At 31.9% G+C, this 22,926-nt stretch overlaps 3 protein-coding genes across 3 annotated transcripts; 1 reads left to right on the forward strand and 2 right to left on the reverse strand.

Annotated features, from left to right (window-relative positions):
- Positions 1-3,802: 3,802 nt before the first annotated feature.
- On the forward strand, positions 3,803-8,565 carry LOC107957865 (xylulose kinase 2). The gene is made up of 11 exons (XM_016893465.2): positions 3,803-4,109; positions 4,483-5,137; positions 5,280-5,368; positions 5,739-5,803; positions 6,122-6,177; positions 6,913-7,033; positions 7,110-7,184; positions 7,268-7,321; positions 7,609-7,703; positions 7,797-7,971; positions 8,097-8,565. Exons 1-11 carry the CDS (start codon positions 4,051-4,053, stop codon positions 8,324-8,326), a joined length of 1,674 nt encoding a protein of 557 aa, XP_016748954.2. The 5' UTR covers positions 3,803-4,050; the 3' UTR covers positions 8,327-8,565.
- Positions 8,566-8,857: 292 nt separating this feature from the next.
- On the reverse strand, positions 8,858-10,998 carry LOC107957866 (tubulin alpha-4 chain). Its single transcript, XM_016893466.2, is given in 5 exon segments — positions 8,858-9,258; positions 9,261-9,654; positions 9,751-10,295; positions 10,298-10,355; positions 10,633-10,998. Coding segments are annotated over 5 exon segments (1,347 nt in total). The 5' UTR covers positions 10,726-10,998; the 3' UTR covers positions 8,858-9,001.
- Positions 10,999-21,561: 10,563 nt separating this feature from the next.
- LOC107957864 (uncharacterized) lies at positions 21,562-22,704 on the reverse strand. The gene is made up of 2 exons (XM_016893464.2): positions 22,193-22,704; positions 21,562-21,882 (listed from the first exon to the last, which is right to left on the reverse strand). The coding sequence occupies exons 1-2, from the start codon at positions 22,547-22,549 to the stop codon at positions 21,853-21,855; spliced, it is 387 nt and encodes a 128-aa protein (XP_016748953.1). The 5' UTR covers positions 22,550-22,704; the 3' UTR covers positions 21,562-21,852.
- Between the last annotated feature and the right edge of the window lie 222 nt (positions 22,705-22,926).

Raw genomic sequence — 22,926 nt, forward strand, 5'->3', positions numbered from 1 at the left:
ACTATATCTACGAATAAGAGAAAGACCTATTCGGTTGATGTCTGTCATTATATAAAAGTATGTGACTTAAATTAATTGTATGAGCTATAAAGTAAAGTAAAGTATGTGCTGAAATTTCTTTGTGTATTCATATATATATACATATATATTTGGCCAATAGGCTTTATAATTGGTGTACTTGTGTATATTCGGCCAAGTGATTTGTAATTAGAATACTAGTTTTGTGATACTACATGCTCGATTTAAATGACAAGTTTAATTTGTTTGTATTGCTTAAAACTTACTAAGCTTTGAAAGCTTACTCTGTTCTTTATTTCCCTGTTTTATAGATTGTTGATTTTGGCCACCGACGCGGGGATCGTCAGCAGTTCATCACACTATCGATCTTTTTGGGTACAGTTATATTTTGGACTCGATATGGCATGTATAGGTTAGGCTGATGATAACGATGTTTTGAAATTGTAAATATTTTAGCCATACGAAAATGGAGTATAACTTACATATCAGTATGTATTTCAGCTTGATCTCTCTTTATGTTTATTTACAATGTGAATGAGATTATTAAATGTTTAATTTGGTAATACCTCTTAGCCTTAATCTGGCGATCTGATTCAGGTTTAAGGTGTTACAAATCTTTTAGGAGAAAATAATAGTTTGTTACTAACCATGGTTTTCTTTTATCTGCTTCTTCCTAGTAATGCTTATTATTAAAAATAAATAGAAAGATATTTCGCTTTAGATCGTGAACTTCCATCGGCCTTTGGAGGGGTCGGGCTTTAGAGAGAATGGCTTTAACATGTAACGACTCGAACTTCAAGGTTATAGGAAAAATATATTTTCGGGTCTTTATTTCTGAAAAATGGATTAGAAAATATTTATGAAAAATAATTACGAAGTTAATTGAGTAATTAACTAGGCTTTAAGTGAATTTAGCTTAATTAAGAGTAATTAGGAAAATGACTAAATTGAATAAAGGATGAAAGTTGAATTATATATTAAAAGAAAATAAAAAGGACCAAATAAGGAATTATACCTATGTATGAATTTAGGCGGCAAAAGATGGAAGAATCTAGGATTTTCTTAGATTAATTAATTTATTTATTATTATAGTCATTATTATTTAATTGATATTAAATTATTATATTATGAAATAAATAAAAGAAAGACAAATGTATAGTGATAATTTAATACAAGTGTATGAAAAAAAATAAAAAAATAAAAAAAATACATGTGTAATAATTATTGTAAATACATTTGTAATACTTGTGTGCAATTACTTATTATTTAAGTAAATATTAATGTTATTATTATTGAATTGATATTATATTATTAAATAAATTAAATAAAGACAAATGTGTGGATATGATTTGATACAAATGTATTAATAAAAATACACACATTTGTAATACATGTATTTGATATTAAATAGATATTTATTATTTAGTAAAAGATATTTATTAATTAAATAATTATATTATATGATATGATTTTTATGTGATGAATAAATAAAAGTGTGACAAATGTAAGGATATAAATGGATACAAATGTTAAATAAATATTGGTTATTTAATAGATTTTTATTAATAGATATTTATAATGTTATTATATTGTATATATATATAACAAAACTAAAAAGAAAAGAAAGAAAAGAAACAGAATAGGCAAACGTGAAGCAGGGGAAGGAAAGGAAGAAAGAAAAGAAAGAAAAAAAAGGAAAATTCAATGTTTGAAGCTTTAAAGTTTAATAGGTTAAGGCTAGACCGTTGAATCAACATCCCAGGCCGATCCCGAATTCAATGAGGTAAAGTATATTGAGTATTGGTAATGACATGTACCTAGGATGTCTTATGAGAGTCATTTAGGTTGTGAAAGTATTGATAAAATAAGTAAATTATGGCTGGCAATGGTATATAGTATGAATTTGAAATTTGAAAGAAAAATTCGTAGTAATTCTCATTTAGTCCCGAATTGATTTTACTGTTCATATTGGACCGTGAGGACCCATTAAAGGGACGTCATCTTAAAATTATGATGAGTCTGAACGTTTATATTTAATTAATGTCTGTATTGTACTGTACTAATTGGTAATGTCTCATAACTCTGTTCCAGCAATGGTATGGGGTTAGAGGTCGTTACATAACAAGACCTAACTTCTCGTTTTTTTCAACTATGACCTTACCCACGAAAGAGTTTCTCTTGATCTTTTTTGCAGATTTGTTTGTCTAGTTGGAGGTCTAACATCTCCATGTCAAAAACCAATTCTTCTTATTCTTCTGATTTGGTGTTGGGATTAGTTGGTTCAATAATTGTGTAAACTTGAAGTTTAAGTACCTATTGGTAGTTCGCAAAGAAATAAAGGAGAAAAAGTTGTAACAACCATATTAATTAATAATGAGACAATCCTAGATTCAAACCTTTAAAAACAAAGGTTAACCATTGAAGGTGAAAATGACACACTTGGAAAGTAAACAAGTTGAAAGCAAATCTTGTAAACAAGACATGTAACACCTGGTTTTCAATAAATCTAAAATTTAGAATGAATAAGGGATTAAATTGAAAGAGACCGCAAGTTGACAACCTATATTGGGAGAAATGAGAAAGTTAAAAACTGAATTGGACAAGGTTGAGAACTCAACCAGCTGATTCATTAGTAGGAGACATCATAATTAGCTATGGACGGCTCTCATAAGATTGTAATTAGCGCAATAAGGGCTTTAAATAACTAGGAGATGGGTTCCCATGGATGATTTTCTTCCCAAACTTGTTCCAATTTCTCCCGTTCTTCATCTTATTCGATGGCCCGAAGAAGGAGTAGCCATGGAAGGTTTTGCATGGAGAAGACTTCACGGGAATGGAGTTAGAAAAGTAAGACAACCAGCAAGTGGGTAAGGTTCTTAACCATTTTGTGTATGTAGGACAAAGTTATGGGCATCAGAACTATTTTAAGGATTTTGCATGTTTTTAGAACGTGGGTTTAAGCTAAGAATATGGAGTATAACGCATGGCTTTTGGTTGGAATGTTTATATTTTGTCAGGAGAATAGAAGATCTAATATTTAAGAAGGCATAGTCAATCTAAAGAGATATTTACACCGAATAACAACCCACCGAAAGAAAATAAGTGACCTATAAAATATTTCCCTTAAATACTTCTCCATTCCCAATAGTGAAATAGAAACATTGCTCTATCAATACACATTTTCCCTCTTTAACATCTTCTCCTTTCAAACACTTTACAATACCTTCTTCTCTTCCATCATCTATGGTTCTCAACCCTCTAAATCAAGCACCATATTAATCTCCTCCAACTTTTATTCCTCAAAAAAAATATAATTTTTATGAAAAAATTGAATAACACATGAGTGAAAGTCTAAACTATAACTACAATTTGAATTAATTGGTTAGGTAAAGAGGATATGTCTTTTATCTCCATCTTTTGTTAAAGTAAATAAATACATATAGAAAATATAAAATAACTGCTCTCATAAAAATATTAAAATCTTATAAATTATAATTTTATAAAAAGATATTAAAAATATTTTAACGAAAAAGCTTACAAAATGGAATTCGGTAACAGATATTTTAAATATAATAATTAATCTCAATTAAGGAAAAAGAGATTTTACAAATATTTAAATTGATTTGTTTTAGTAATTTATTTCTTTCATAGTGAAATATTACTATTGGATCGTAACTAAAAGAAATTACATTTAATTATAGAAAGTAAGATATGTTAAATAATATTATTTTTAAAAAGTTTAAGGTTTTAATAAATAAATATATTTATAATAAAATATGAAGACATGATTCGTGAACTAGGATAGTAGGATCTCGTTCGGTGGGAGAGAGGAGTAAAAAGAAACTCTTTGATTACTAATCATCCAACAAAAGGATCTGTCCTCATCCTTATCTACTATCCCCGTCTTATGGAAACTCTTTAGCTGTTTTAATCACCTTTTCTATTTAACCAAAACACAGACCACTGCCTCTTTCTCTTGATTTCCTTTTTGTTTTCCTTCAAAGCAGTTCTCTTTTGATTTCATTTAAAATTATGGGGGATTTATCTCTTCCTAATGACGCCCTCTTCCTTGGATTTGATAGTTCTACTCAGTAAGCTCTCTCTTTCATCTCCTTTTAGTTACATGATCCAAATTCCAATGTCATTAAACTACCTACTTGTTCATGTTATAATGGTCAAAAAAATGTTTTTTTTTATAAATAAAAATAGGTTGAAAATTTGTGGCCTTTATGATCAGGGTTTAGATTCTAATCCGAAAACTGGAAGAACCCATGTAGCCAAATAGCGGATTTGTTGTTATGTTGTAAAGAAATTGAGTTGTAGAAGCTGTTATGATCAAGTTTTAATGATTATCCAATTGGGTTCAATTGATGTTTTGTTATTCTTTAGAACTCTGCTGGATGAAAAATTAGAATCTTTTTAAGCTGATGTTTTGATCTTTTTATTTTTCCCCCTTGAGTAAAGGTCGTTGAAGGCAACTGTTTTGGACTCCAATCTCGTTATTGTTGCTTCAGAGATGATCCACTTTGACTCTGATTTGCCTCATTATAAGACCAAGGATGGTGTTTACAGAGACGCTAATGTTAATGGCAGAATTGTTTCACCCACCATAATGTGGGTGGAGGCTTTGGATCTTATTTTTCAAAGGCTTTCTAAATCAAATTTGGATTTTGGGAAGATTGCTGCCGTTTCTGGTAGTGGACAGCAACATGGCAGTGTTTATTGGAACAAAGGTAGTTCTGCATTGTTATCATCATTGGACCCCAAGAAGCCATTAGTTGATCAGCTCCGCGATGCCTTTTCTGTTAAGGAATCACCGATATGGATGGACTGCAGCACAACTGCTCAGTGTAGAGAAATAGAGAAAGCTGTCGGTGGTGCATTGGAGTTGTCTAAAATTACTGGTTCTCGTGCTCATGAGAGATATACAGGACCACAAATTCGGAAGATATTTGAGACACAACAAGAAACTTATGAGAACACTGAGAGGATCTCTCTTGTTAGCTCTTTCATGGCTTGTCTATTCTTAGGGGCTTATGCTTGTATTGATACAACTGATGGTGCAGGGATGAACTTGATGGATATAAAGCAAAGGGCTTGGTCTAAAGCTGCATTGGAGGTTTGTTTTGCATGCTATCTGATTTTTTGTGGTTTATTTATCAATCTCTGAATCTTTTTCATTGATTTTTCTTATGTTAAGGTTGTTATTTTTTATGTTAAACAATGAATAATGGTATTATTGAACTTTAACTCTATTACAGGCTACAGCTCCAGGTTTGGAGGAAAAGCTTGGAAAGCTAGCTCCTGCACATGCTGTTGCTGGTTCTATAGCATCCTATTTTGTGGAGAGGTTAGTGGCATCTTTTTTGTTGGAGGTTCACCTTTGTTGATTTGTTACCGACATTTCAAAGGGTTAAAAATTGGTATTTAACTTTACTATTTGCATTCTCTTTTGTGATGAACAACACTCTGCATGTGGGTTATAGGGTGTATGGCCTTCAAATTGTTAGGGCCTATGTATGTATACTGATAAAGTATTTGCTTGACCATGCATATAGTTGTGGGCAGTGGTTGTGTATATGAGCTCTTATACTGAATGAAGGCATATATTTCCCAGCATGCATTGGTATAAATTAAAATACCTTTCTTTTTTTCTTTTTTTGTATTTGTTCATACTTGTGCCTGTAGAGACAGGTTGAAACTCATTAATGTCTTTTCAGGTATAAGTTCAATAAGAATTGCTTGGTGGTTCAGTGGTCTGGAGACAATCCTAACAGTTTAGCAGGTCCATGATTCTCTTCATCTATTATTAATTGAATTCTCTATGTGACTTAGATCTTCACTACTCAAAATTGTTCTAGTTTTCTAATCAATCCCTAATGTATGTTTATAGCAGTCTCCTCTCAATATGCACTTAAGTCTATAGTTAAATTTGGTATTATTCTCTCCAAATATTCAATCTATCACATAGAAGAGAATAGGGCGTAATATGTATTGGCAACCAAATTGATATGCACTTAAAATGCATTTAATCTATTAAATATTCAAATATTTAGTCTATATTTCTTCTGTTTTCATCAACTAAAATAGTTTGGGCCTGCAGGTTTAACTCTAAACACCCCTGGGGATCTAGCAATCAGTTTGGGCACCAGTGACACTGTAAGTGCTATTTATGCCTCCTTATTTGATCAGTGATTGTCTCCATGCTTACAATGAGTCAAAGAATCAATGTAAGCAACATCACCTGAATCTTTTAGTTTGTTTAAGTCCCAACCATGTCAACAAAGATTCCTGTTTGAACTTTTAAGTGGTAGGGCCTATACTTCTCAGAGTTCATGTCTGACACTCCCCTGAAGTTTTTGGTTGTTTTTTTTTTGCTTTGACCATACAACTAAGCCAGAATGTTGTTTTTTGGAAGAGTTAACTTTTCATGATTCTAATCGCATGCATTACTGATAATAATATTTTGCTTTGTGTTTCTTTTACTTCTTTGTTTCCTGTAATCTTCTGAAACTTTCTAAAATGATTTTAAGGATATAGAATTTTCCTTTGGAAATTGTCAACTTGTTCTGCACTATATACATGTTTCCTTTATCCTTGAACACATTGAGCTTAGAGCACTACAAGCTTGATCTTCGTCATCAAGTACATATTCGGGAAATACAAATGGATCAAATAACACTTGCAGTGGAACAAGTTATCCCTTTGATGTATTAGATTTTTTTCTTTGGTAATAATGTTCAGCTTTTGTCACTAGGTGTATTTTTCAAGGCTTTGAAGTTACACTTTCAAGTTCTTATTGTTTAGTCTACCGTGCAAAGAAGTGTTGATGTCTGTCTTAAGCTGTGCCCTCATGGATGTATTCCAACTTGATTCTGCCATTTCTTGTTGCAGGTCTTTGGAATCACCAAGGATCCTCAACCTGGTTTAGAAGGGCATGTTTTCCCGAATCCTGTTGATATAGAAGGCTACATGGTAATGTTGGTCTACAAAAATGGGTCTTTGACACGTGAAGGTATCAGAAACTTCCTCCTATTTGTTTGGTATTAAGCTGGTTGTGTATTTATCTAACAAAGTCTCCATGTTTATAGATGTACGTAATTGCTATGCTGAGAAATCTTGGGATGTTTTTAACAAATTTCTCGAGCAAACTCCTCCACTAAATGGTCAGCAAATTATATCTTCTAAGGCCATTTCCTGTATATGAGAGTTATTTGTTCTTTATTTCTTATTCTATTTCTTGCAACAGGTGGGAAGATTGGTTTCTATTACAAGGACCATGAGATTCTTCCTCCAATGCCTGGTGGGTTTCAAGTTTTTACTTGCAGGTCTTAGGTTTGAGTAATGAAATTCCATGGGTTGTGTAGTTTCATAGCTATATTGCTAACTAATAATGAAAGTCATTAAAATAATGGAATTCGCAAGAACAAGATAGGAAACTTTTATGATGTGGTAAGTTGATTACACTTGCAATCTGGAATGAAGCACATGTATGTGATAATTTATATTGTTGAGCAATCTTCAATCTGCTGAAGTTTGTGTATTTCCTAGGCCCAATGATTATCTTAAAGCTACTTTTTTGAAATTCAGTTGGCTTCCACCGCTACATTCTTCAAAATTTCAATGGTGAAACTCTGGATGGCTTGAATTTACAAGAAGTCCAAGAATTTGATCCTCCTTCCGAGGTAAATTATTCGTGAAATAATTAGTTTTTTTTTTTATACATTGATGAGTATCACTATCGCTGTTTCTTGAAAAACAATGGGTTTTGTTTGCAGGTTCGCGCCTTGATTGAGGGCCAATTTCTGTCGATGCGTGCTCATGCAGAAAGGTTCGGAATGCCTTCTCCTCCAAAACGAATCATTGCTACTGGTGGGGCGTCAGCAAATAAAAGCATTCTCAGCTCAATTGCATCAATCTTTGGCTGTGATATATATACGGTTCAAAGACCTGGTAAGTTGTTGCTATATGTACTTATCCTTCTTTTAAGTCAATGAATTTATCCTTTTTTGCCATTCTTTTTGTTATATCTGAAGTCCGAATTACATGATTACCACATGCTTTGTTAAATTAATCAGATTCAGCATCTCTGGGAGCTGCATTGAGGGCTGCTCATGGTTGGTTGTGCAACAAAAGGGGCAGTTTTGTGCCGATATCTTGTATGTACAAGGATTTAGACAAGACATCCCTGAGCTGCAAACTCTCGATGGCTGCTGAAGACCAGAAACTGGTTTCCAAGTATGCTTTATTGATGAAGAAGAGAATGGAACTAGAGAATCACCTTGTCAAAAAGTTGGGACGGTACTAGAAGTCAATAATAGTGTGTTATATCTCGTGATTTTTAGGTACTATCAGAGTTCAATTCAAATTTAACATGGACATTGTTATAGTTTTTTTTTTTCCTTTTATTTAAATCATTGCAAATAAAAGGTATTATCAGAGTTCAGTTAAAAAGAAAGAGGTTTGTCATATTTTTTAACTTGGATAGGCAATAATGGGAACCCGAATGTTTGGTCCATTGGTAAAAAGTGTTTATTTGTGATTCAAGAATTTCCTTTTATTTACTCTTGCCAATGATGTCAAGTTGATCGCCATAGTGCTTGAGCGGTGAGGAAAGCCTTAAATCTATCTTCCTTAATACCTGCCAAATATTGATCGGATCTCAACGATCTTCCTAACAGGAAACATTGACGTGCAGTGTAATAAAAGTATCATGATGACTCTTATATGAGAAGTCAAAATTACATTTTATTTATTTTTTACTAAAAATGACATGATTTAAAAATCTTAAAAAAATAATTTATTATTTTTTTAGTAGAATAAAATAAAATCTAAGGGCTTCGATCTTATAATTTTACCGTGCACTTTATTCATAGAAAATACCAAAAACTAGTACATCATCCGAGGTATTCAACCCTGAAAACACATATCCAAAATCAACAAGAAAATACATCACAGTAGCAAACGGATAACGGTACATCCCTCAATACTCCTCCTCATCCCCTTCGTCTCCTTCACCAGACTCAGCGCCAACTTCTTCATAATCTTTTTCCAGTGCAGCGAGATCTTCACGTGCCTCAGAAAACTCTCCTTCCTCCATGCCCTCACCAACATACCAGTGCACAAATGCACGCTTGGCATACATGAGATCAAATTTATGATCAATGCGGGAAAACACTTCCGCAACGCTGGTTGAGTTGGAGATCATGCAGACAGCTCTCTGAACCTTGGCAAGGTCCCTCCTGGAACAACAGTTGGTGGCTGGTAGTTGATACCGCACTTGAATCCAGTAGGGCACCAATCCACAAATTGGATTGTGCGTTTGGTCTTAATGGTGGCCACAGCCGCATTCACATCTTTGGGCACAACATCTCCTCGGTACATAAGGCAGCAAGCCATGTACTTCCCGTGTCGTGGGTCACATTTGGCCATCATTGAAGAGGGTTCAAAAGCACTGTTGGTTATCTCAGCCACCGATAGCTGCTCATGGTAAGCCTTCTCAGCTGAAATGACAGGGGCATAAGAAGAAAGCATAAAGTGGATCCTGGGATATGGGACCAGGTTAGTCTGGAACTCAGTCACATCCACATTCAGGGCTCCATCAAACCTCAAAGATGCGGTAAGAGATGAGATAACCTGAATCATACATGCCAAAACACCGCATGTATGAACAACAATCATTAAATTTTATAACATAAAGACGAGTATTTTAGTAAAAATGCTTATAGTTACCTGAGAGACAAGGCGGTTAAGATTGGTATAAGTGGGTCGTTCAATGTCCAAAGAACGCCTGCAGATGTCATATATTGCTTCGTTATCCAGAAGAACAGCGACATCAGTGTGCTCAAGGAGCGAATGAGTGGACAGCACACTGTTGTAAGGCTCTACAACTGATGTAGAAACCTGAGGTGAAGGATAGACAGTGAAACCAAGCTTCGACTTCTTTCCATAGTCAACAGAGAGACGCTCCAAGAGAAGAGATCCAAGACCAGAACCAGTACCACCACCAACAGCATTGAAAACCAAGAAGCCTTGGAGCCCAGTACAGTTATCAGCAAGTTTTCGGATACGATCCAAGCAGAGATCAACAATCTCTTTGCCAATTGTATAATGGCCACGAGCGAAATTGTTGGCAGCATCTTCTTTGCCACTGATGAGTTGCTCAGGGTGGAACAACTGGCGGTACGTACCAGTCCTCACTTCATCGATAACAGTAGGCTCCAGATCAACAAAGATGGCGCGAGGGACGTGCTTCCCGGCACCAGTTTCGCTGAAAAGGTGTTGAAAGCATCGTCTCCTCCACCAACAGTCTTATCACTTGGCATTTGGCCATCAGGCTGAAAAAAATAAAATTCTAAAAAGATCACCACCATTATCCACATTCAAAACCTTAGATCTCGCCTAAATTATCTATAGAACTGGAATCGTTCAGCTAACATTTCAATTAATCCAGATCTATCCATTTTTAACGAGTCCGATCACAATTTACAACAACAGAAACACAATTAATAAATTTAAACATAGCCAAACCAAATCACAATGTTAAAATAGTTAAGGGAAAAAATGAATCTAACAGCAAAATAAATGAAATATACAAATCGGGAAAAATAATACCTGAATGCCATGCTCGAGACAGTAAAGTTCCCAGCAAGCATTTCCGACCTGAATACCGGCCTGACCAATGTGAACTGAAATGCACTCTCTCATTTTTCTTTTCCTAGGAAATTATACGAAAACTGAAGGGAAAATTTGTTTGAAAAATAAAATAAATGAGGGCGTGTATCAAGACGCCTTCCGGAATATGAGATCTGAGGCAATGTTTAAACTAGCAGGGGTTTATATAGGGAGGAAAAAAGGTTTGAAAAACAAAAAAACATTTGATGTTGGAAAAACCAGGGTTAGTTAACCGCGGTTAATGATGACAGCGAGGAAAGGTTCGGCTTGTCTTTATTTTTAAGCCAGTACCTGCCTGGCTGGCTTTCCTCTAACTACCTACTAATTAATTTTACTTTTAAAGGGTTGATTTTTCTTTTGGTTATTTTGAAAAAAGAAAATTTAAAAAATTTAGCTATTAAATTACTGATTTATATCTGCATGGGTGAGAAAAAAAATATAAAAAATTATATTTTTTATCTTAAAATAAACTATAGATTTTAAATAAAATTATATATTTTATTGTATTTCTTAAAATTTGTTTTTTATGACCATTAAATGTGAAGTAAAAATGCCTAAAAATGATTAATTGATTGATCTACTAAAAGAGATTCTTTTATAAGAGAAAAAAAGTTTAGTTTTTGTTTTTCAGAATAAGATTTTAATTTTTTTTAAAAAATGAAATATTGAATATTTTTCTGATATTTTTTAAGATTGAATTTTTTATTTACATTTTATATATTTATATTAAAAATTGAACATATTTTAGTAATTTACATAATCTAGTTGATGTCACATGAGGTTGATAGTTCTTTAAGAAAGTATCTTTATGCAAATTTTTATGAAGTGATTTAAGTTTTTTTATTCAAAAATATTATATGAAAGAGTTCTTAAAACAATAATACTCTTATAATGATATTTATAATATTACTTATTAAAAAATTGATTTAATGTGTTTTTGTCTGAATTATTGCTGATAATTCGTAACACCAAACTGAAATAAGGAATTTTCTATATAAAAGAGATTAAAGTATTGCGGGGAGAACTAAATTATGTTGATTTGAGTATAATGAAAAGGGGGCTGGTGAGTGGATGGGCTATCAAAAGAAGAGTGGATTTTACGTTTCTATCAGTGGTCCCGGAATCGGATAGAACGGACCAATGAATTTCACCTCGTACCTGTTTTCAAATCAATTTCTGTATCTGCTGCATTCCTATCTAAAACTAGTATGTTTTTCCTTATTTATATGTATAATATTATAAAATTAAAATGTTAAAACCTATTTTACGTCTCTATACTTTCAATTTCGAAAATCCACCTCATCTATTTTTCAATTTTAAAATTTTATATTAAATTTCTTACATGTGATATTTAGAAATTAAAATAAAAATTATTGGATAGTCATATAACAATAAAAATAGCATTTAAAATGTGTATATAGATTATTTTCTCTTAAAAACATCCACTCAAACTTGTTATTCTAAAATAATTTTTTTGTTGAAATAATATTCCTACAAAATATTAACGTTGACATTTAAATTAAAATAGTTAACAACATTAAGTATTTAAATTAACTGATGATATTACAAAAAATAGAATGACCAAATTGCATTAAAAATTAAACCTCAAAATTGAGCATAGTATAGGGATCAAAAAAAATTTGACCTTTTCTGTATAGCCTGAAAATAGAGGGATCAGAATTGAAATTTAACCATTATTAACATAATGTAAAAAATAATATTGAAAAAAACGAAAGAAAGAAAGAAAGAAAAAAGCCATGAATGGCTGGAACATTTGTCAAAGAAAGACCCTTTTTTTTCTCTAATAACATATCATGTTGTCATGTTAACAATACTAAAGCTTTGAAGCTCTTAATCCAATTCGAATATCTGTCTAAATCAACTGTCAATAGTTTCAAGGTTTCGACAAAAGAGATGATAATCTAATAAAGGCTATTATCTGTCTAAATCAAGACATGGAGAAAGTGCTGTTCAGCATTAACTCAATAATTCCAGGATCCCGGACTTGAAATATCTGTTCTGTTTGAGGCTAAACGCAACTTACTGAAATTTCAAATTCAATACTCCACAAACAGAACCAACCTACCAATTCGACTTTTCATAAATGTCATAAACAGAAGCCTTACTCTGAATCTGACTATTTCTATTTGGTCCCTTGGACAAAAATGCAGGCCGAGCAAACTCCATAAACAAACATGAAAAAAACGACAGACAATCATCATTTCTTCAAAGTTCTGCCGGATTTTTCTCTAAAGAAAATGTATGTCCTGTCCTACATATGAAAATATTATCCTAAATACACACACTACTGGAAGAAACCCATGCATTTGAATAAGTAACATAATCGAGCTTCAAGACAACAGGAAAGATCGTAAACAAGTCAAGACTGAATTGATGCATGAAAGAACATGGTGGAAGGCATTAGAAAAAGGTACTACAGAGTCACATCATTGTACTTGGTTAGACTTGATGACAGGACATGAATCGTGCTTGTAGCGAAAAACCATGTAGGTCATATTTAAATGAGGTTTTTAATTCTACAAAGAATGAACTCAAACAAACTTCATTACGAAAATAGATGTAGAATTGGATTCTGAGGAAGTAATCATCTGTAATAGCATCCAAAGAAATTATTATGGCATCATATTGTGTACATATGTAATCGGCAAAGAGACACTCATGCCACAAGAATAAGAACTCAAGACTATCATGCAGATGAAGGCTGCAAAAGAAACAATATAAGCAGAAATTGAATCATTGAAACCTAGACAAAAGCAATCTAAATAATATGAGAAAGCTATAAAATATTTGCATGAACAAGGGTACGAACTAGCCTTTGAGTAAAGGAGTAGAATGTTGGAGCAAACTACTTCTCAAAGTGAAAGAATAGCAAGTTTGGAAGACCAACTACCTCACAAGCAGTTAGATGCAGAGATATCGAAAGGTACATGTATTAAGTAACATTCAGCAGTATATCAAAACTTGAGGAACTACAAAGTAATCAGCCAATAGGAGATATTAAAAAGAAAGGACCAGGCCTAACGTATATTGAGTTGATAGTTACACTGGCTAGGTGAATTTTTAATGGGACTACTGTAGATTTACTTTGATTAGGTAGACAGGAAACAATATGCATATATCTATATTTTGGTCAACAGAAAGCAATTGCAATCATGATTTTAACATAAAGTAGGATGGGGACACAAAAAGCATATCATATAACAGAATCCATGGATCTAATTAAAGAACTATTCTCTATCAGCAGGCATGGTTCGCCAAGCCTTTTGTCAGCAGATTTTCTAGTAAAGCCTGTACTAAAAATTGATTTACTGAACCGCTGTTCCACATGATTAATACAAGAACAAATAAGATCAGAAAGAGAGATCTAAGTCCAAGCTTTAGTACAGACTACGAATGAGGAACACATTCAGTGATTACAATGCGTACGCTTGTTCAGAAGATTTTCAGGGAACATAGGCAAGTTGTTTTAAACCAAATGTCAACTGTCTGTGCACAAGAGTAAGTGGCACATTAGACAGTAAAAGGTGGAGTTCACACCGATGACATATAGCAAACAGAGCTGAACTGCCTGAACATGTAATGTTTAATACAATATACCAAGGATAGCCAAATCTAAAAGCACACATATATAGGGAATATTGATTAAATTAACTCATGTCAGCCGCAGAAATCAACCAATCCATACTTTATCTCATCATTATTCACTTAAGATGTTAACATGCAGTGGGGAGGAAGTTTACTTAAATATCACCATTGCTGTCACTTATAAAGTAATTCTTGAAAAGCAAAACCACAAGACACTCAAATTTTAAAACCCCAACAATGCATCAAAGTAAAATCAACACAGAAAAGTCAATCACAGTAGCATCCTCAAACCTCATAATTGACAAATCAACTGTTTCCCTGTTTCACTAATAAAAAACTTCAAGCTTGTTACATGCATGGACCACAAACAAATGAAATGATTCTTTTCCAGTACTCTTCTGCAATTAGCTTTCAAGGGACCATTATAATACTAAATATGGAAACAATTTTCTAAATGCCATTAAAGGCAAAATGGAATCATTCCATTAGAATGAAATCAAATGCAGCAATGAAATTAAAGATAGAAAACAATTTCTAAATGTCATTAAAGGCAAATGGAACCATTCCATCCTCAGGTGGCTTCCGTATTTCAAATACCAACATCAGAATCACCTACATTTCCTACCACACTTCATCTACCAAGCAAATAGTGACAAATAAAATATGAGATACATGAAAAAAAATATGGGCATAACCAGAAATAGAGTAACTATATCTCTATATTTATAGAAGCAAAGTCAATATACGGAAAACTGGGGAAAACTTACATCATCACCATCACGGTCAGTAAATATATTAAAAACAAAGTATCTTTGAGAAATAAATGATAATAACAATACGAAGAAAAATTGCTTCACAACCCCCACCGTCTTCTTCCTCGGTGCATTTCAACAGATGATTACGAATGCCCATAGTTGATGATGATAAACTGTAAGCTCCTCCTCCACCTTTAAAATCTCATAAGAACAAGAAAACAAGAGAAAAACGCCAGAAAAAAAAAAGACTAAACTAAAAAAGGGCGTAAGATTTTACTTTTAGCAAGAAAAAAAAAACTATATATGAAAATATTTGTATTTGCCTGGCTCCATCCTGTCTGCCTTTTTGCAAGCAATAAGGGAAGGGGAGTTGTTTTACACAGGGAGGAACAGAGCTACATTGTACTCTCTCTCCTGTGAATGCACAAAAATAACCTCCGATTTACAATGGTGTGGAGAGGATACACCTCTTGAAGACCAAGGGTCGCTTGGTCATTGAACCCCCCTCTATAGCCATTACAGTGACAGATTTTAAGGTTTTGCCGCTGGGTTTGTGGTCAAGCCCCTTTAAAAAAAAAGCAAAGAAAGCTGATTACTATTTTCTGAGGTTATATTTTTATTCCAGAGAGAAACGTGGAAAGGGGAGGAAGATAAAAATGAGGTTTATGTCTAAAATGGGAATTGCAAACAAGTTAAATAATATATATTAATTTTTGTGGGATTTAAAGAAAAGGCCGGTGAAAAGCCATTTTCAACTTTAGCTTTGTTCCGTTTCTGGTAAGACTCGCTCCATTTTTGTCTCTCCAATTTCTTTGCCTCTTTTTCTTTCTTTTCTTTTTTTTTTTTTGTGTTCTAACTTCGCCTCTAGTGCTTATATAGCAGTATTTCTTTACTTTCATTTTTCTTTATAAATTTATTTAAAAATTTTAAAAAAATAATGTAATTCAATATACTTAAACTTACGACCTCTTACACTAATAGCATAAATAACAATCAAACTAACATTTAATTCGCCAAACTTAAAAATATATATATATATATTAAATACATGAATTTCTCTTTTTGGCCCATAAAACGCATGAAATTCAATCATCAAAAACTCATTATCTTCCATTATCATTTATTCTACCTGCTTTCTAACAAAAGAGAGATAAGAGGATTAGTAAAAATAGAATGATTGAAGTATTTTAATTTATTATTAATTATTTGATAAATTTAAAGAGGAAAAAACATTAAAAAAAGGGGGCATGAATATTGTAGGAATTTAAAACACAGGCTGAAAGTGTGACTTATTATTATATTATTTTACGTTTGTCTAAAAATTAGAGGAGAAAAATATCAACAGCTATACGAATACTATATAGTTAATACAATAATGCAATTAATTTGATACATTCTAATACTTGAGTTATTACATTTGAGATTAAACATAAAAATATAGTTAATTTAGAGTTATACTAATTTTGTCTCAACTTATATTTATATTTTAATATATATGATTAATCCAAAAAATATAAAAAAACCAATAATCCATAAAAGGAAAAAAAAACCAAAGCAATGATTTTTTTGTCTTCCAACTTTACAAAAAAATCATTTTAGTCCTTCATTTATTTTTTTGCCTATTTTAACTCTTAAACTTGTATTTTTTCGTCAAATCACTCTAAAATATATAGAAAAGTTAACATTTACTTACTCTGTTGATGTGGCATACATAAAGATTGCCACATAGATTACACATCAGCATTCAATTAAATTTTATAAATTTTTATAATTTTAATGTTTTTTAGTTTTTTTAAAATAGTTTTCTATATATTTTATTGAAATTTTAAAATTTTAAAAAATTGATTAAATATTGATGTGTCTACTAGTGTATGCAGTGTCAAAAAAATTTAAAAATATTTTTTTAATTTTGAAGTGATTTGATAAAAACACAAATATATAAAATTAAAAAATAAAGAATTAAATTCATTTAGAGGAACAAATAAATTATTATGCGACAAAATTAATCCTCGATGCATTGGTTTGCAAGAGACAAAACAGGAGAAACTTGTGGGGCCAACAAAAGATCCCTACAAATTTGTCAGGTTGATTTTGTTATTTGTAGTTTTGTCGGTTACATGCATCAAAGGTATGAAACTATAAAAAAAACATTTTTTATTTTATTTTTTTATATTTTTTTAAGTAAACTATTTTTATTGTTGTAATTATATTTTATTTTTTCATTTTATGATTACTAATATAAATTGGAAACACATGTAATAGAAACTTTTTTTAAAAAAAATGAAACTCATTAATCCTAATTATCGTTGTAATTTCCTCAAATTTCAATTTTTTTAGAATTACTTAATTTAGTAAGATTCATTAATTATAATTTAAAATATAATTATGTGTATTAATAAAAATATTATTTTATAAAATAATGAAAAATATTTTATCACTTTCTAAAATATATTGTATTATAATTTTTTTGAATTTTGAATTTTTAATATGAAAAATAATATTTCATAAAATGGTAAGGAAAGATTTATAATTTTTTAAAATTTTGTCATTTTTTTGGGGAAAAAAGGACATTGTATTAATTTTTTATTAAATAAAAATTGAAATGAATTTACTAAACTTAATGGATTGAAATTCTAGAACTTTTAAAACTTGATTGAAAAAAAGACCAAAAAAAATATTTATAAAAAAGAAACCTCATTTTGTCAATGTTTTTTTTTCCCTTTTGTTCCTTTTAACTGTTTGAAGAATGGGCTTGAAATTTTGCCCAAGTTCAACTTGCTTATATTAAATTTTTTATATTATTTTTTAAAAAATATAATACATCAAAAATATTAAAATAAATATTTCTCAACAAATTGAAAATAAATTTAAAAAAATATGTATACTTAAATAACACTAAGTAAATATAATTTAACAAGAAAATATGAAAAATAATAGCAAAATTAACAATAAAACAAGAGTTATATAATATCTAAATAATAACAACAAAATAGTAGTAATATAATTGTGAAATAGTAACAAAATAATGAAAAATAAAAGAAGATAATAGCAAGAAAATAATAAAAAATTTCTAAAAAAAGTTTTAAAAAATAGGTTTTTTTTTGTTTTCATATTCGGGCCGGGCTCAGGTTAAAAAGCCTTACCCGAGGCCTGACTCCTTTTCCAAATAGGTCTTTTTTTTTGCTCAAGCCCATTTTTCAGGCCTATATTTTTACCTAAACCCTTCCATTTTTTGAACGGGCTTTCGGGCCGGGTGGCCCGGCCTATGGACAGGTTTAGGGGTGAGCATTCGATCCAATCGAGTGAAAAAGTGTCGAGTTCACAAGTATATTTTATCATCTTAACTCAATTTGATTTTTTTTTTCGAACTGAGTCAAATCGAATTAAATTTAAAAAGGTAAACATGTCAAATAAAAAATTTGTTATAGTATAACTAATTCCATGTTAGAGTACATAACTTTGAGACCATATATATTTGAATTTTTTTCAAAGCAAAATAATAATAATAAGATACTTCAGTATGATACATTTAAATCATTAATTAGGTCCCCAAAATTATTATTTTAGAAAATTTTAAATTTTGAAATTTTTATAAATATTTTTAATTTTAAATATTTGAAATTTATTTTGTAATTTTTGTTTAGATAGAGACTAATTTGCTTATTTTCAAAGTTGACAGTGACCAAAAGATTATTTACACAAATTTGTTATTCGAAATATTCAAGCTATTTGAATTTTGGAATTCAACTCGATTCGAACTTAAATTGAGTTATTCAAGTTGACTCGAATAATTTGAATAACTCAAAATTCAATTTTTATTTTTTCGAATCGAATCAAATTTTGCTTACGGCAAGTGATGACCTCACCAGTCACCCTAGTGACACCAATGCAGTGGTACTCTTTGACCAACTACACAACAATTGCAAAATTGTCACGTCTCGGCTAGCTACTCTCAAATTATAGGATAAAACAATACTTGCAACACAGAACGAGGGGTTAGCAACTGGAATTTTTAGGGAAAAAAACCTAGTAAATTGTTCTCAACTAACCCATTGTCAAATCTTTGTATACCATCTATCATTCTATTAGAAAATTTCAGTTAGAAAGAAGTTTTGTTGCACAATGATTTTTTTTTTCTAAAACCGATCAATTATGTTATTTACGGCAATAAATCATTTACCAAATTTGTACATGTTTGAAATAGGTGGTCTGAGTCATTTCTCGACTTGCTACTAACACAATATTCTCTACTATTATCGAACATCAACTTATTTAGAGTACAAGCTCTAATTTATGAATCGATGAACACAATGAAAACCTTATGGATGTTCTAGTGGAGAAGATTGATAATTCTCTAAGGGCTAAAAACCAAAAGCAAAGTCCTCTCAAAACTAGAATTTATTTGAAGAATAATTCTCACTAAAAATTGACAGGGTGTTAAAGCTTAGTATTGTATATTTGACCTAGTCCATAATCTTTATTTTAGGAGAAAATCACAAGAGTTTTAGTTAAACATGAGAAGCAAAATAATAATATTTAATCAAAAAACACATATCCCTACTAGGATAATAAGGTGGGTAGCGGCACTCGCATTGCCTTCGAGAACCCCGTGTGTTGCCCATCCCATGTATTTTGGGTCTACTAAGCCTTTTTCATGTATCAGGTACAATTAAATAGTTCTGATGGTCTTTTTAATCAATCTGTATAATTTTACCAAACCAATAACTTGTTTTATATTCTCAAAATGTTATTTATTTATTTTAAATAAATTCTGATTCCATTAAAATAATGACGATTTTATCATACTAGAATATATAAATAAATAAATTTAATTATTTTGTTCAATGAAACTACAATAATTAATTAAGTTAATTTCTACTTCGAACTTTAATTATTTAATTATTATCAATTAAATAATAATTCAAAAAAACTAATTAATCTCCAAGTTATCTCTTGCTTATACTGCTAAAACATATTCAGTGCGAATAGTGATACATATGATCTATTTTTCTAATTCTTCATTTTCATTTATTTATCTCATTGATCCAAACGCAAACCTTCGAGATTATACCGAGATAACAAAAAGCACTAATTGAACATATATAAATAATTTATAATTATGTTTGATCCATGTTTTTCGTGAAGGAAACTGTTTGGCCGATGCTCTTGCAAGAATGGGCAATAATTCTAGTTTGCTAAATAACTTTAAGTAGCCCCTTAACTACAGGAGGTCAGGATACATGGGATCACCAGCTGTATAGTTGTAGGTTTTGATCCCAACCCAACCAATTAACTTCAGTCGCTGGAGTGGGCAAGTCACATACTTGTTTTAATTGTGTTTCTGATTATCATTGGTTCAGATGGCAGGTTCCGTTGGATGTGAGGAGTTTTAAGAAGTACGAAGTACGAAGATATCTCTGCAACTGAATGCATGTTTGGCCCTAAGGGGCTACTTGTTGGGGATGACCCTTGGGAGGAAGTAATCATATTTCATACACATATACATTAGGCAACCTTTGGAGTGTTAACTATGTCTTTTTTTGGGGCACAAGCTCACATTTTACCTCGTAATCAGCTGATCCAGCTTCTATAACTTAATGCAAGCGTTGCTGATGAATGATCAGCTAAAATTTTTCCTACATCCATAACATCAGTACATAGCAAACAATGTGGTGTTATATATCCACATAGATTAACAAATACTTGCCCTGCTTTATGATGTCCTACCAATTCTAACCTTGTTAGAATTGCAAATAAATTTACTAAACCAAGGGACAAAAAATAAAAACAAAATTCATTAAAATTTCCCACTTCTTCTAGACTTGGTTTTGCCTCCATGCCTAACTACTCACCTGAGTTTGGATATGGGAAACATGGAGCCTTGCGGAAAAAAGTTTATAAAGGGAACTGGGTTCTTATTAGTGAATGGAAATGAGTCAAAGACCAACAAACAAAACAACATATTAATGCAATTCTTTCATAAAATTGCATGGAAAACCAGACATGACAGGAATGAACAAGGTAAGGTTTCTTCTTCTAAAGATAAAAAACAATAAGGCATGCTAGCGAATGCAAACATAGATATCAGAGGTCCTTCGACATCAGAAACCATAGTTCGAGATTGGTAGTAAGACTGCAAAACAAGTCCAGAATCATGCAAGAAAAAGAGAATTTTTCACGGAGTAAATGTCAAGGTAACCAAATCATTTAAGGCCTTAATGCAAGAGCAGTGGTGTCTGCTCCTAGCCAGGTTGACTTAAAAAGATCTGCAAACTGAGATGATTCACCTAAGAAGAAGATGATGAAGCATATGATTGATGATTCAAACAGAGTTCATCAAGAACAACACCAATCAATTGAATATAAAGAAAAGCCAACACTATAATATAATGTGGAACATAAAGTTTTAACTACTTTGATGCCTGTTTCAACCCTTGTGCTCAGCGATAGGGTGTATATAGCCTGCCACAGTTTATTCATTTGTAAACAGAAACAAAGTCATATGATATGATAGCAAACCTGCTATTATTTGCAGACCACTACAGCGAAATGCAGCAAGCAAAGTTTTCTTATGACATTGAATAGTTGAAATCAAATCCCCAAACGGGGTTCTAAAGATTAGCTCAAACAGTAACAGTTCAATTGAAGTTGATAAAGAAAATTTGAAGAAAACACATTCTAGCACCACAAATCAGATTTCAAAATGTTCATATAGGGTACTTTCTCGGGCTTCATCATACAATGGAATATTTATGATCTTCCAAAGTGACATCCAGTAAAATGGTCACACAGATTGGAGTTACTGCTTCTTCTCTTCTGCTTTCCTTGGCTGAAGAAAAAGGGAAAAAACCATGTATATATAAAAATTTACTGTATATATTTGGAGAGATTAAACAAAATAACAGCATAAAATAAAAACAAAAGACAAATACTTGGAATAACTATTTATCATCAGGTTTGATAACCTTAAGTTTTATCATTTTAAGCAAACAGAATATTAATAGAGTCAAAGTCAGACCACATTATGTGATAATTCCACAACTTACCAAGACATACCAATTATTCGACAAAATGCCTCTACCAACAAAACAGAAAGCACAACAATTGAAAACCAACTCAGAAGAGAAAAATGCCCAAACCTTGGTTCCAGGAAAGGATTGGTGAAGTTCCTCCTCGGGTATAATAACGGGCCACTTCTCGCCTGCTTCACGGAACATCTGCTCAGTCTCAAGCATCTGACCTTTCTCGAGGATCATGGTCCTAATGGTTTGAGCAGGGGTGGAAGTGGCATCAAAAGATTCTTCCACTCCGTTGACGAAAGTAACGGTGATTTGGGGTGGGTGATCGTCGGTTCGGCGCTTGACCTGAAGTTGGCAGGCGGGGTTGGACTCTTTAGCTTTGCGGGCATTGCACTGGGCTAAGAATTCCATGCATGAAGCTATGCGTGGGTCCAATGCATTGAACTCGATCTTCACTTTGGATAGAAACTTCAACATCTTCTTCCAAAGTTGGATTGTTTGCTCTTAGGAGTTTTGGTTCAGCCAACTCGCTTCTAATTTCCACAGAACATCCATTTGAGTCATTTACTCCCAATTAGAGGTCATCGTGGCCGGGTCGGTTCTAACATAACTTTAGGCCCAAATGATATGCCGAGGCTTGGACTGAAAATAGGCTTGAATTTTTATCCAAATTTAACTTGGATTATAAATACTGAGTCCCGACTCGATCCATATTATTTTTTAAAAATTTTAATATATAAAATAAATTTAAAATATATAACAACTAGCATAAAAGAAAAAAAAATCAAAATCAAAATATTGAGTATTGAAAACATATGATAAGCTACACTTTCTTTTTTGCTATATAAATACCC

Source organism: Gossypium hirsutum, chromosome A05, assembly GCF_007990345.1.
Source record: "Gossypium hirsutum isolate 1008001.06 chromosome A05, Gossypium_hirsutum_v2.1, whole genome shotgun sequence".
Lineage (NCBI taxonomy): Eukaryota > Viridiplantae > Streptophyta > Magnoliopsida > Malvales > Malvaceae > Gossypium > Gossypium hirsutum.

What these genes read in the sequence shown, in the direction of transcription:
- LOC107957865 (XM_016893465.2), top strand. Translation starts at nt 4,051, where the DNA reads ATGGGGGATTTATCTCTTCCTAATGACGCCCTCTTCCTTGGATTTGAT. An exon ending in GGTCTAAAGCTGCATTGGAG is followed by an intron (nt 5,138 to 5,279) that starts GTTTGTTTTGCA and finishes ACTCTATTACAG; the next exon opens with GCTACAGCTCCAGGTTTGGA. An exon ending in TGGGTCTTTGACACGTGAAG is followed by an intron (nt 7,034 to 7,109) that starts GTATCAGAAACT and finishes CCATGTTTATAG; the next exon opens with ATGTACGTAATTGCTATGCT.
- LOC107957864 (XM_016893464.2), bottom strand. Translation starts at nt 22,549, where the DNA reads ATGTTGAAGTTTCTATCCAAAGTGAAGATCGAGTTCAATGCATTGGAC. An exon ending in AATCCTTTCCTGGAACCAAG is followed by an intron (nt 21,883 to 22,192) that starts GTTTGGGCATTT and finishes CTTTTTCTTCAG; the next exon opens with CCAAGGAAAGCAGAAGAGAA.